At 43.2% G+C, this 15,809-nt stretch overlaps 1 protein-coding gene across 2 annotated transcripts in view; it reads right to left on the reverse strand.

The window, feature by feature from the left end:
• Nucleotides 1-278: 278 nt before the first annotated feature.
• The window catches only part of LOC126236568 (neuropeptide-like 1), a 452,585-nt gene continuing 437,054 nt past the window's right edge, over nucleotides 279-15,809 (reverse strand). For both annotated transcript variants that reach the window (XM_049945977.1, XM_049945976.1), the window contains one exon: nucleotides 279-1,515. In XM_049945977.1, the coding sequence (XP_049801934.1) occupies nucleotides 1,415-1,515 (101 nt within the window). In that variant the 3' untranslated portion in view covers nucleotides 279-1,414. The remainder of the gene's footprint in view (nucleotides 1,516-15,809) is intronic.

Genomic DNA, 15,809 nt, shown 5'->3' on the forward strand with positions numbered 1-15,809 from the left:
TGTACATTTTATTGTGTTGCTACTCGTAATAGTATTGAGGTATATTGTGTTGTCATTTTGTACGTGTGGTAGAAGAAGAATCGAAATTTCCATGTTGAGAGGCACATCAAAATATATTTTGTTCTCGTATTCCTAACTCACTCATGTTTCATTCGAGTGTTTCTGTAGCCTAATCAATGGAAACTTACACAAATATCTCAAAATATTAAAAACCAGGAATAGACTTAAACAGAAACTGCGGTGTTTGATTAGGATTTCAGTAAAAGGGAGACGTCATGTAACATTTATTTATTTATTTATGCTTTCTGTTTTAAATTACAGACATCGATTCGAATCTACCTAAACATATACAGATTTTCAGTAAGTATTCTTGCAACGTCACGCAAAACTACTTCGATACAAGTTCTACTGGACCTATACTCTTTCTTCTATAAGTTGATCCAGGTGACGGAAAAACTTGGTACTAAATATAAAATTAATTAAGTTATATAATTTTTTAGGTGTCTGACTGACTGATTTGCTTATTGTCATTTATATTCACATCATCTTTACAATAATGTCACTAATTTTCTGGAATGAAGTATCATGGATTATTGTCATAAATAACACTGAGTAGATTACGTGTATGCAAGCACATGAAGGAGCTAAAACATAATAGATACATTTAAAAGATACATGCCATCTTTTTATGTTTACATATATGAACTATGCAAGAAAATAAAACGATGGAGTTCCCATTTATAATCAAAATCAGAGTGCTTTTGTGATCAGTATTAGGCTCTGAAGTTGAATTAACGTAAATATTATGTAGGAGAAGTGAGGAACATATGTTTAGCATGTTTAGAAAGCCTGTGAACATGGTACAGTTCAGGACTACCGTTTTGGCCCCATGATAGTGGGAGTAGACAAACTTTTCAGCATGTGAATGAAGTTAGAATTTTTTCACCTTCTGTTCTGTTTTAAGGACTACAACATTAATTTAAAGAAAATACTTTCAAGTATGGTGTCCTATCATTACACATTTGTTTCTCTGCGAGAAAATTTTTTTTCACAAGGATTGATTACATTTCCAGAATTTAATGTCATAGCACAGCAGTTTATCAGAGAATTCTGTATATACACTTACGTAAATTTTACAGACAGTTTCTACAGGAAGTTATACACATATTTTAGGTATAGTATCTCGACTGCAATACTTTTATTTGAGATACAAGTGAAACTTTTCTACAGAGTAATTTACATATAGATGTTATTCTTAAATGCACAACAAGTAACTATTCCTGTTTGTCATTATATTTGCGCGTCGACGTTGACAGAGTTGAAGTGCAGAGAGCGAACAGCGTTGGGAAGAACATGGATCAGCTACGCCATGTATCTCGTGGCTAGGGTTAAGCGTGGCGGGTTGCAGCAAGCCTCAGATCAGGCGCGCCTGCGGCGGCGCGCGCGTCCCCGGCCGCTCTCCGTCTCTAGGCCTGCTGGAGCTCTGCCGGCCACGGCCCATCTGCGGGATGCGACCTGCGGAACACGACAGCACCACACTGGACAACACCGTCACTGGCACACTCAAATTTCATCCTCCTCACGTAAAAACAAGTTTTGGACCTGTCCTCCAGTGCGAAGACGACAGAGACCAGACAACAGGGCCCTGACATGGCTATCAAATTTTATTAATGTGAAATGCAACAGAATGCACGTTACAGACGCGAGGAAGGTACGTCATCGATACACAGTACACTTAATGAGCAGTAAGTAGTTCAGGTGAGCAAATATAAAGTTGTCAACACGAACTGCGGACAGGGATGCGCCCACGGTCTCAGCAGGAAGGTCAGTGCACTGTGATAACATGTCTCTAGATCAGTGGTTCCCAACAGGCGGTCCGCGGACCCCTAGGGGTCCGCGAGGTACGCCAGAGGGGCCCGCAAGATGCTATTAGAATAAAAAGTATATTAAATATATTTCATATGATAACAGATTTTTTGTTTTGGCCGCTTCCAGCACACTCTAGCGCAAAACTAGAATTAGATTGAGGCAAATAGTTCTGCTGGATGCCACCAGAATCGGCTCGACATGTGGTCGGATTTCAGAGTGAAATTTTCAAATTTGTAACCTAATATTCAGAAATAATGGACTCAAACGTCAGATTGAACTCATCTCATAAAGAAGTGAAAATTAAAACTAACTGTATACTGATGGAGTACTCTGTTACAACTGTATTTTTTCAAATAAATAATACCTTGTATGAAATTAGTGTTTTCTTATTTTTCACACATGTCTACTCAATGCAATCTCTAATGTAGTACACTTGAAAGACCAATACACTCAGTTTTAATGTTTTCTTGTCATTTTCAGTTCATACTCAATTTTTATTTTTTTAACGAGTTTGTTATACTAAACACCCAAATTTGAAGACAAAGATTTTGAGCAATAATCAAAAATTTAACAATAACAATGGTGGCTAAATTGAAAAAGCTTTAAGCTCAATATTTTTTCAGTAATGAATATGACAATTTTTTTTCTAAATACCAAAAATAGAAAACTTATAAAAAGACTCTTAATTGGGCTTTTTTAGGTACTTGATACTGTGATATGACAAGGTACCATTCATGTTCTATGAGGGGGTCCTCGAGAAAATTTTATTGGGAACCCCTGCTCTACATAACAGCAGAACGGACGGCATACGAAGCACAGAAGTGAAAGGTACGTGATAAGACACCCTGCGAACACGGAAATAATACTCGCTGGTGTGCTACAAACACACACTAAAAAAAAAAAAAATAAAGAAAAAAAAGTCGCACCACGAAGGAATTATCCGAATGAGACAGAAATCGGTAGATATGAAGTACATGTACAGAAGAAAAAATGATTATAGTTTCAGAAAAAATTGGATGCTTTATTCAAGAGAAAGAGCTTCACTAATTGAGCGAGTCAATAACCGTATAATGCTTCAAACATTCGCAAGAGGGAACGGATCCGGTGACTTTCTGTGCAAGGTAGGGTTTGGCAAGCACGAAGAAAATCAGTAGAAACTCTCATAGTGTGCGGGGAGGAGGGGGGGGGGAATTTTCTTGTTGAAATGTAAGCCCAGAGTGGCTTGCCATGAAGAGCAACAAAAATGATCTGGAATCTCATTTGGCTGGAGGAGAATTGTCTTTAGTGATGCGTCTCGCTTCGAACTGAGTCCCAAAGATCACCGAAGATGTGTCTGGAGACACCACAGACAGCGATGGGACACCATTCTCACTGTCGCTCGCCATACGGCCCGACATTCAGGAGTGAGGGCTTAGGGTGTCATTTCCTTTCCTAGCAGGACCCCTTTGGATGTCATACGCGGCACCCTTACAGCACAACGGTATTCGAGGATATTGTACGCCCCGTTTTATTGCCCTTGCTGCTACTCGTCTTCGTGCTAGCCAAACCTTACCTTGACCAGCAAGGTCGTCGGATCTCTACCTAGCTGAGAACGTTCGGAGGACTATGAGCAGGGCGCTCTAACCATCTCGGGATTATGACAATCTAACGTGGCAGTAGGACAGAATTTGGCACGATGTCCCTCACGAGGACATCCAACGACTATGTCAATCGAGGCCAAGCCTTATAACTGCTTGCATAAGAGCCAGAGTTGGACCAACGCGTTGTTGACTTGCTCGGTTTATGAAGCTCTTTCTCTCGAATAAATCAACCTATTTTACTAAAATTGTAATCATTTATATGTCTGTACATGTACATCATATCTATGGATTTCCGTCCCATTCGTGGGGCTTCGCCTTTTTTTGTCTTAGATTGTAGGAGGAGTAGTATGGTATCTATCACAGTGCAGAAGCAGTCAGAGTTGGAATCATCGACGTACCGCTGTGCTGTAAGGCTACCGCGGATGACAACCAAAGGGGTCCTGCTAAGCAATCTGCGAGAAAGAGTGTTTTCCATTTCGGCTAATTCGCGTGAGGAGTGAGGATAGATGAACAGAAATATTGGGTGCCTTTGTCTGTGTGTCAGATAACAGAACAGCAAGAGGGATGATATTGAGGCATGTAACAAGAACGATCATTTGAAGCAAAAAAAAAAAAAAATCTGCATGTCGATATGTGGCCTACCCCACTGGTTTCAGAGACATAACGCTTTTAATGTGCATGGAGTATTCAATAAATTGTCAGGTTAACACGTGCGCATCTATAACAGTTAGCAAATATTACAACATGAGTTACATTTAAAGTATTTTAACTCATTTACCTCTAAGCATTATCGTACAGGTCACATTACAGCTATTACACGGTTCACAATAAATGTTCAAATATCCCTCCGTCAAGTCCAATGCTTTTGTGATGTCTTGACGGAAGATGTTGTGTTTCTTGTCTGAGTGCCTCTTCACGTTTCCTAATGAGGGGGCAGTGTCCATAATGCTGATTCACCTCAGATCGCATCCAAGCCTATAAACTCTAATGGCGTAAGTTGTAGTGGTCTTGGTAACCAGTTAACTGTACTACCACGAACATTTCATGATTAGGTTAAGTGCGGCTGAGATGTTTCCTCTCACGACTGACAAAATGTGAAGGGGATGCATGATCCTGGAAGAACATCGCAGTCCACGTAGCCAAAGGAACGTCCTCAGGGTGTTTAGCAAACAAATGTTCAAAAATATGCAAGTAATTCTGTCCCATCATTCGCTCTTCTAAAATGTCTGGAGTTATAAACATGTTACTGAGCATGCCGCACCAGACGTTGATCGAAAAACGAACTTGGTTTCCGTGGCTGCGTGTGGGTCCTACGTCCACAGATGATTATTACGCTTGTTCTTGATTCCAGTCCATGTTAACGTGGCTCCATCAGAGAATATAATTAATGGAAACAAATGATTTAACTTGTGGCATCGTCACAAATATGAAGATAGTGTGTGTGGAATGGGTAGAAGTTTCCCGCATGTAATGTTCGTCATAGAGGTGTATGTAGGACGTTGATACGTGCAGAGAATCGCGTGTTCTGGTAGTAAGACTAGGCTGAACGATGTCGACAAAGTTTTGCTATTCTTGCACAAGCTGTTGAACTAAACGCCCAGAAGAAAAATGGGAACTTGAAAGAATACCTGTTCCACGCAATATGCTGAAAACCTTAGTAAACATTCTATGAGCAGGAAATTTGCGCGTCAGGAAGTGGCCACGGCATTCTTCAACAGCAGCAGGAGCACTACTGTCGCCGAAGCCGCAAAAATCCGCCATATCTGCATAGTCCTAGTACATGTGTGGCATTGTGTACAAACGCTGTTAAGCGATGCTTCTTTCTGACACATTCTCAGTCCCTCGCATTACTTCAATCACAACACACCATGGACAACAGCACGTTCAGCAAGCTAGTTCAATGGCAGTAAGATATTCCGAGCAAAGAGGAAGGTTCGGCTAGAGTGAAACGTCGAGGGGCTGGGTGGGTAAGACAAAAAATTACGTGCGCGCCACTAGCCCTAAAACGAATGTACATTAAATTTGTTCTGCCTCGGAAACATTGGGCATACGGTGTAGATCCACTCGAACTTCCTTGCTTGAAATGAACGTTCCTGTCACACACCAGAATAGCGACCATTCCTCTTTGACTCCCTGTACCGGTTACAGAAAGAGAATGAGCTATAGTACAGTACCTTTCTCCGACAGAGCTGAGTAATTAAGGGGATAGAATGGAACTTACGTATTCTCTGTAAGTAAGCAGGGTGAGTCATGGAACAATACTTGACTCTGGTAGCTAGGAAACAATAGTTTTAGAATAATCAGAACGGTTTGCTGTAATGCAGACTGCAAGGCCGGCGAGCCAAAAGAGTAAAAACACTATAAGGTATACAAGCGAAAATAGTGTTGAATCGTTTAAACAATTCTTCTTTGAAATCCTGAACGCTTCCGAGTATGAAAACAACCTGCTAGGTTTTACTCAACTGCCATAAATATCTATACAAGGTTTCTGCTCCCTCTAAATTCTTAGGACGTAACAAAGGAGCCAGCTCACTGTTCACTGTCGCTAAAATGCTGTCCGCAATTAACTTGGACGTGGCAGCCCTGTACACGCACCGATTTATCGGTCGACCGACCAACTTGGTGGCAGCCTCTACACGACTCGACCAATGGCACTCAGCGATCACGCTGCCTCCGTGTCCTTTACTTTACGTTCATTGGTTGAGACTGCGTTCCTCGAGACTCTGCATGGCATAAAAAAGACGCAAGAAATGGAACTAGCTTTGGTGTTTTAGAAATGATGATACCAGAAAGACGTGGGCGTAGAAGTGGTTTCTTCTAAGGAAAAAATTCACATGCCCTTTGTTGATGATTTAGCAGGGGTACGATGATTTCTGAAACTGAAGATAAAAGCGTCAAGGTTGTTCGGCCGCATCATATTCCTCCCCAAATTTCTTCTTCACAATCGAATTTTCGACCCATCTACTGGGAGCTTTAGGTGTTTTCGGCTGCCTGTTCAGTTAATAGATAATGCCACAAGATCCCGAAGAAATCACATCAGAGGGGTCAAAAAGTCGATTGTGAAGAAGGAAATTGAGGAGGAGTATGATGCAGTATAATATCCTAGAAATTTTTCCCATCATTGACAACAGATACGAAAGCCTACAGATATCCATGATTTCCGCAATTATTTAAGAATGGACAATAAATGCTTTTCTGAGTTGCTAGTCCTCACCAAACCTCTTATGAGGAAAGATATCTCTGTGATTAGAGCTGTAAGAAGCGAGGAGAGGCTCTGAATTTTGTGTAGATCTCTAGCTACTGCCGGAACCGATTAGGAGCTCCATTTCAGTGCAGTTTTATCTCGAGGTTACTGTGTAAAACTATTCATGAAACCTATAACGGTATTTGCAGGTGGTTTTAAGTTTGTGTATACCTTACGTACTTATTTATGTATTTAATAGTTAGGTGTTGCCTACAAGTATAAGAAACTATTTTATTTATTATTACGTTGTGATACCCACGCCGCTGAACTCGCTTCAAATTACACCGTGCAGTAAAATTAAAGGATCACTTTTTCGAAATCCCATAATTCCCATCTATTGCGACGCTTAGCTTTGAAATTTAGCTCAAAGGTATGTACAGCCTTCCTCTGTAATGACGTAAAAGCGTGGAGCCCTGCGATGTCACCCTTGGCCTCGACGGCGCTTCAAACCTCAAGGTGTTGACGTATACGGAAAAAAGGCCACAGCTCAGAAACTCATGTGCGTGTAAGGTGGATTAATGATGTCACACTGACACCAAATTTTACCAAAATTCTGCCCAATGCCACCGCGGACATTTCACACGATTCGAAGATCATCGCACCCCCTCTTACCCACATTAGACACCTTCTTTTGACGCCTCTGCGATGGTCAGAACAGTGACGCCCAGCGTTGAAAATCACGGAGTTTTATGAATGACCGAGGAAAACATTCTAGACACATCTCCGCTCAGGATGGGCTGTCATTTGAATCACCGCTTTCTCTGGAGCGTTGATTCCCACACATTCGCTGTCGAAAACGACTGTTCACAGTACGATGAGGGACACCTTTGACACTGCTTACACCCTCGGACTTTCAGCCCTTCCCTGTGAACATTGTGGTGCTGCATGCCATTAAATGTGATCTGGTCCCTTTAGAGAGCAGTGCGACCCCAATTTTTGCTCTGTAGTATAGGATTTTTGGACTGTTGAACACCGTTCCATGAAATGTGAACGTGGTCCGAAGCTGCAAACGGTTGTTGTTGTTGTTGTGATCTTCAGTCCTGAGACTGGTTTGATGCAGCTCTCCATGCTACTCTATCCTGTGCAAGCTTCTTCATCTCCCAGTACCTACTGCAACCTACATCCTTCTTAATCTGCTTAGTGTATTCATCTCTTGGTCTCCCTCTACGATTTTTACCCTCCACGCTGCCCTCCAATACTAAATTGGTGATCCCTTGATGCCTCAGAACATGTCCTACCAACCGGTCCCTTCTTTTTGTCAAGCTGTGCCACAAACTCCTCTTCTCCCCAATTATATTCAATACCTCCTCATTAGTTATGTGATCTACCCATCTAATCTTCAGCATTCTTCTGTAGCACCAAAGTTCGAAAGCTTGTATTCTCGTCTTCTCTAAACTATTTATCGTCCATGTTTCACTTCCATACATGGCTGCATTCCATACAAGTACTTTCAGAAATGACTTCCTGACACTTAAATCTATACTCGATGTTAACAAATTTCTGTTCTTCAGAAACACTTTCCTTGCCATTGCCAGTCTACATTTTATATCCTCTCTACTTCGACCATCATCAGTTATTTTACTCCCCAAATAGCAAAACTCCTTCACTACTTTAAGTACTGACGCTTTTTCATACCTCCCATTTCGCGTCCTCCTGTGGCTTGATAACTGGGGAGGTAGGGAGAGGGGGTGATATTGACACACGCATGAATAAAATGGCAAATGGTCTTTCTAAAGCCACATGCACATTCTTAGTGGCACCCACCCGCCATTGTTGAGGACATTAAAAATTAACCTGTGCAGACAGAAACCGTTCAAATGGCTCTGAGCACTATGGGACTCAACATCTTAGGTCATAAGTCCGCTAGAACTTCTTAAACCTAACTAACCTAAGGACATCACACACACCCATGCCCGAGGCAGGATTCGAACCTGCGACCGGAGCAGTCCCGCGGTTCCGGACTGCAGCGCCAGAACCGCACGGCCACCGCGGCCGGCACAGAAACCGTGACGAGAGTCCCAGGCACCTGCAGGAAGGCTTCGCTGCTGCTCTTTCGGGGCTACACTGCTGCTCTTGCGCGTGATAGTAGGCTATACGGAATTGAATAGTGACGAAAGGGCTGCCAGTCTGCAAGCATCTATGGTTTCGTGACAGTTTCTGCCTGTAAAGGTGCAGTTTTAATAAAGGTGGGTGGGTGCAACCGAGGATTTTGCCGAATTTTGGGGTCTTAGAAGGACTATTTGGCGTTTTATCACGTGTATGTCACTGTCACATCTCCCCCCCCCCCCCCCCCCCCCCGGTGATCACGCTATAAGAGGAGTCAAAATCGGAGCGCTGAAGAAGCGTAACACCCTTAAATGATTTCGGATTATGTTCAAATTCCCCCGAATGATTTTGAACGGTCTCTAGTGGTTCCAACGTGTACACGAGAGCAAAAATTACGGCCCTGCTGCTCTCCAAACGGGTGAGATCATGTTCGATAAGGATGCAGCCATACAAAGTCCTCAGAGAAGGGTTGAAATGCATGTGACTGTTAGCAGTGTCGAAGGTTGTCAAGAACGTCTTCGTGCTGCTCATCGCACTGTGAATGTGTAGGAATGAACGCCCCAGGGAAATGGGTGGTTCCATTGACGTTCTTTATGCAACCCCTTGCACCCTTCTCGTGGCGATTCTGAGCGGCGATGAGCCTGGAACGTTTCCTTCGGCCACTCATAAAACCGCGTCACGGTTCTGACCTCCATTGCAGAGGCGTCAAAAGAAGGGACGAAGTGTGGGTAAGAGGGGATGTGATGACCTTCCGATCGTGTGACACGTCCACGATGGCATTGGGCAGAATTTTGGTGAAATTTGTTGCCAGCGTGACATCATTAACCCACCTTACACTCACATCTTGACTGTTGCCTTCTTTTCGCATGCGGTTTGAAGTGTCGTCGAGCCAGAGGGTGAAATCGCAGGACGCTTCAGCACTATTACAGAGGAGGGTTGTATATGTGACTGTAGGCTTTCCCGACGTAAACTATTGATCAAGGTTTCTCGGGTCTCCAGCCGGGTGGTAGCGTTGATACCTCCCGACGTTTCGGGAAGTGTCGTACTAACCATCTTCTGGCGAAGTGTCGAGATTCGCGGAGAGCGGGCTATTTATATGAGCGGTCAGCCCCCTCTACTAGATTTCGGGTGGCTGCGGTGGACCAGCGGCGTGGGCGTGGTGGTGGGGATGGCGGTCGCCCCCGGCGGCCGCGGTCGGTTCTCGGTGTAAGCATTCTGTCTGCGACCGCGGCGGAGGACGTTGACGGGCTCGCTCCCGACGGATTGCCGCTATCGCAGGGTTCCATGTTGCGCTGAGTTGGTATCCATCACCTCTGTTGACCAGATTGTCGTGTATCCTTATTTCTATGGATTCTTTGATAACGCTTTCCCAGAAGCCAGATGCTCGGCACAGTACCTTCGTGTTTTCGAAGTCGAAGGTGTGTTCTTCATTTATGCTTTGTTCTGCTATGGATGATTTTTCTGTGTGGCCTACTCACACACATCTGATATGTTCTTCGCAGCGTTTAGATATGGAGCGCTGTGTTTGCCCAATGTATTGTTTTCTGCATTCGCATGGTATGCTGTATACGCCTGGTGTGTTAAGGTTCAGCGCGTCTTTGGCAGAACCTAGGAGCTCCCTGGTCTTCGGTGGTGGTCGGAGAACGGTTTTGATATTTATTTTCCCGGAAGTCGTGCAATTTTGGCCGAGAGCGGACCCATAGCAGAACACAGCATAAAAGAAGAACACACCTTCAATTTCGAAAACACGAAGGCACTGTGCCGAGCATCTGGCTTCTGGGAAAGCGTTATCAAAGAATTCGTAGGAATAAGGATTCACGACAATCTGGTCAACAGAGGTGATGGATACCAACTCAGCGCAGCATGGAACCCTGCGACAGCGGCAATCCGTCGGGAGCGCGCCCGTCAACTTCCTCCGCCGCGGACGCAGACAGGGTGCTTACATCGAGAACCGAACGTGGCCGCAGGGGGTGACCGCCATCCCCACCACCGCGCGCACGCGGCTAGTCCCCCGCAGCCACCCTTGGCCTAGCGGAGGGGGGTGACCGCACCTATAAATAGCCCGCTCTTCGCGAATCTCGACACTTCGCCAGTAGATGGGTAGTATGACACTTCCCGATACGTCACAAGATATCAACGCTACCACCCGGCTGGAGACCCGAGAAACCTTCATCAACAGAGGAAGGTTGTATACACCTTCGAGTCAGATTTCAAACTTAAGCGTGGCAGTGGGTGGAAATTATGAGGTTTCGTAAAAGTGAGCTTTTAATTGTGTTCCGAAACGCAGAAATAAAGGAAAAACCTGCAAATACTTGTAGCATAGATGTAATAAATACACCAAAATTTATACAGGAAGTGACGCATTTAGCAGCTATTGGAACTGTAAACCGAATTCAGTTCTTTACTCTTGTCGCTCAGCTATATACTGTAAACACTTTCAGCAATGAAGCAAATGCTTAATTCCTTGCATCTCTGTAGCTAAACTGCTCACACGGCGTGTCTCACAAACATTTGTAGTCCTCAGACTTCCCTAAGAACTCTGTCATCAAAGTCTCGCCTAACTCGCACTCTGTCACGTTACCCATATTCAAACAGCCTTTGTTTCCCAGCACTGACAGCAGACGAATTTATGTCTGCCCGTTGACACGACCGCGCTACACATGGGTCGACTTGTTGGGTATGTGGCTGAGCGATCAGCTGTCGGCTGGACAAAACCAGCCGACCGCCTGCCAAGAAATATCGATCTCTCGTTATCCCAAAAAGTCTACAGATGCACAGTTTGTTCGCCGGTTGGGCGTGCATAGGGCTCTCACGAGATCAATTTTCGACTTACATTGCTTTCGTTGCGTCACAAAGTATGGACTACGACACTCGTATTACTCACGCTTGGTCAATTCCCGTAACAATAGCAGTATTTGCGTTAACCTTTGTAATGGATAAGAATTGATTTATCACTTTCTTTCACTTACAAAGGCCCTCCACAGGATAGTCCGTAATAGTCTGAAAAGGTTGTAAGGGTGTTGCAGGACAGGTTGTGCTGAGAAATATTATTAAGAAAAAAACTCGATACGCAGCGCCGTCTCCGAGTTTATTAGCATTGAAGTCAGCCAATCACATGGTTGCGCTTATATGTTAAAGAGGACCGCCAGATGCAACTTGAGGCAGTTGTTCCCATAGCGTAGATGACAGTGCACGAGACTGTTGAACCTTTGGGTCGGGTTCGGTCCTTACTGCTGTCACACGTCAGTTTTTGTGTCGCTCCCCTGTTTGGTTTTAGGAGACTACACGAATAACAAGTTTGGCGACATTGTCTCTCGATCCACTTGAATTTGCGCGCGCAACGGTCTGATTGGCTGACTTCAATGTCAGTTAACTCGGAAACGGCGCACCGCATCGAATCTTTATCTTAATAATTATTTATCAGCACCAGTTACTCCGCAACACTCACAGAAGGTTTTCAGACATTTTCAGACCACCGTGTAGAGTGTCTTTGGAAGAGATGAACTGCAGGGCAACTTCTGTGGATAACCAGCTACAATAATTTAAATAAGATATTTCATCTTCGATGATACCGGAACGAAGTCGACAGGGAATAGATTTCAACTGCCGATTACAACCCGAAAGGAGCATCGCTATGTTATTCAGAGCTGTAAACGCTGAATAAGAATAAAACAAAGCAATTGCACATACGACTTCAAGCATCACGGAGCTAAGCAAGGGTCAGTACTTCAACGGATTGCTGAAGTTACTACCTCACGCAAATACGGTATTACGAGGAAGAGTTCCTAACACTTCACTCTGTAATAGACGAGTTTTACAGAAGGTATCCGTTATAGGAAATACATCAGTATTTTTCCCTTCAGCATAGGAACTCTTTTTTTATTCTTTACGCTAAACAGGATGTTCCGTCTGCGTGTCATCGTCGACAGTGAGTCTTGATAATATTTAATGGCAATGGTTACCTTCTCTCTCTCTCTCTCTATTCGTTTAGTCGGTTCCGACTCTTCGTGACCCCATGAACCAAATCACGCCACTTTTCCCTGTCTTGCACTTTCTCCGTAGACCTTCCAGGTTGGAACACATTGCTTCTGTGATGCCATCGATCCATCTCATCCTCTGACGTCGTCTTCTTGTAGTTCCTTCAATCTTCCCCAGCATTAATGTTTTTTCCAGCGAGGCATACCTTCGCATTGTGTGTCCAAAGTAGGTCAGTTTTTGTTTTAACATTAGACCTTCCAAGGAGAAATCTGGTTTTATTTGCTCCAATATTGATCTGTTGGTTCTCTTTGCAGTCCATGGCACTCTAACAAGTTTCCTCCAACACCACAATTCGAAGGAGTCAATTCTTCGCCGTTCAGCCTTTCTAATGGTCCAGGTCTCACATCCATACATCACAACTGGAAAGACCATAGCCCTCACAATACGGATTTTTGTTGCTAGTGTTATATCCCTGGACCTTTTAACCTTGTCAAGGTTTGACATCGCCTATCTACCGAGCAAAAGGCGTCTCCGGATTTCATGGCTGCAGTCGCCATCATCAGAGATCTGGGAACCGAGATAACTGAATGTGGTCACTACCTCCATGGTTTGTCCTGCTATATCCCACGAATTGGTAGGTGTAGTTGCCATAATTTTCGTTTTCTTCACATTCAGCCTCAGCCCGGCCTTTTCACTTTCGTCTTTCACCTTCAGCAAGAGTGTTCTCAATTCTTCTTCACTTTCTGCCAACAGGATCGTATCATCCGCGTACCTGAGGTTGTTTACATTTATTCCAGCTATTTTAATTCCTGTTTCTCCTTCATCTAGCCTCGCATTCCTCATAACATGTTCTGCATACAGATTGAGTAAGTACGGTGACAGTATGCAGCCTTGCCGGACCCCTTTCTGAATCTTTATCCGTTTCGTTGTTCCATACATAGTTCTCACCGTGGCTTCTTGTTCAAGGTATAAACTCCGTATCAGATGAATGAGGTGATCTGGTACACCCATGTTTTTCAGTACGTTCCATAATTTGTTGTGATCGACGCAGTCAAAGGCTTTGGCGTAGTCAATGAAGAAGAGGTACACATCTCTCTGGAATTCTCTTGCTTTTTCATCCACCGAATGTTAGCAATTTGATCTCTAGTTCCTCTTCCTTTCCTAAATCCAGCTTGTTCTTCTGGTAGCTCTCGATCTAGATATTGGCGAAGTCTATTTTGTAAGATTTTCAACATGACTTTGCTAGCATGTGAGATAAGTGCGATTGTTCGGTAGTCTGAGCATACTTTAGAACTTCTCTTCTTTGGAATGGGGATGAATACTGATCTTTTCTAGTCTTCTGGCCACTGCTGCGTGATCCATATTTTTTGACATATTGAGTGCAGCGCTTTCACTGCATCCTTTCCAGTGACTTTAAACAATTCTGCTGGTATTTCATCATGTCCACTAGTTTTGTTATCAGCCATATTTTCAAGGGCCCACAGGATTTCGCTCTCCAAAATATCTGGCTCTAGTTCTAAATTAACATTAACATCAGCAGTAGGAGCCCTGTCATTATGCAGTTCTTTCTTGTATAGGTCTTCGACATATTCTGCCCATCTTTCCTTAACATCCTCTGCTTCACTCAGATCTTTCCCGTTTCTATCTTTTATCATTCCAACTTTTGCCTGGAATTTTCCTTTAATTTCTCTAATTTTCTTATAAAGATCTCTTGTCTTCCCCATTCCGTTACTATCTTCAACTTCCTTGCTCTGTTTATTAAAGAATATATTTTTATCTCTTCTAGTTAATTTTACCTTTTCAGGTAAACCTAAATTTGAATAATTCCTGTATGGTGTCAACAGGAAAATGGGCCTATGCTTTGGTAAGCGCAAATGAATGAGAATCGGCTTTATTATCTTTGAGTGCATGTTCCCATAGTAACAACGGCCCTGTGCGCGCCCTTTTACCTGTGGCACTCGAAAATAAGCATTTAGTGCCAGTACAGAAATCGCATTTTACGCAGATAGTTCATATACCGCGGCTGAATCTTAGATTATTAGTTATGAAGTTTCAAAATGTCATCAAATTATAAATGGCTGATGATGGTTACGAGCACTACCATCCACTGACAGTTTACATCACTGGCTCTTCAGTTGTCGCTGTGCGTTCATCATAAAGATTTGTCAACACGGATCTTGCTTACTGATAGCTTATGTAAGTCGTATACAGTCCAACACTACTGTTTAGCGAATAAAAGTACATAACTAAACCAGAAGTAGGCATAGGAAGGAGACTGTTTTGTAAGGTTTTCATTTTTGTAGTTCCTGGTCCGATGTAAATATTTTGATCAGCTTCTTGACATCGATAGTGCAGTGCCTGTGTCGCTCAGGAGTACGATGAAATGTTCTTACGAGCATGCAAGCGGGTTCGAGTCACCGTCCGTCACAAATTTTCATTGTTGTCATTCCATTATACAGCTGATGGTCGTCCATATTCACAACTGCGAATACATTTCGTGTAGCTTCTTGACTGTTCAGTATCAATTCTCAAATACTCGTGAAAACCTCGAAGAAGAATTAACCCTGACCCTCAAAGAAATTATTGAAGAAGTATTTGAAACCGTAACCAACAGTAAAGGTAGAGAAGAAGAGTTTACTAAAGCGGCGCTTTTATAACAGTCTCTATGGAAAATATAAAAAAAATGAGCTAAATCAACCTCTGAAGGAATCTGGAGAACAGAAAATATCCTAGGAAAGTGGAAGATAGCCTTAATACATCCTTGACAAAAGAAAGCCAATAAACGGGACGTAAACAGTTACAGAGGAGTTTCTTAACTATCACTTACACATAAAACATTTTGTAGGAATCTAGTAGACAGAATAGAAACAACACTGGGCAGTCATTCAGGTGAATACCAAGATGGTTTCAGGAAGAGCAGACCACAGACCACTGAATTCAAAATATATTATAGTAATGTCCGTTGATTTCAAATAGGCCTTTGATTCTGTTGACAGAGAGACTAAAGGTAAACTAATCAAATTTGGTATAGAGTCTAAATCAGCAAATCTAATTCGCGAAATACATGCAGACACGGTATCTAAAGTGAAATT

The sequence above is a fragment of the Schistocerca nitens genome, chromosome 2 (genome assembly GCF_023898315.1).
Source record: "Schistocerca nitens isolate TAMUIC-IGC-003100 chromosome 2, iqSchNite1.1, whole genome shotgun sequence".
Taxonomy (NCBI): domain Eukaryota; kingdom Metazoa; phylum Arthropoda; class Insecta; order Orthoptera; family Acrididae; genus Schistocerca; species Schistocerca nitens.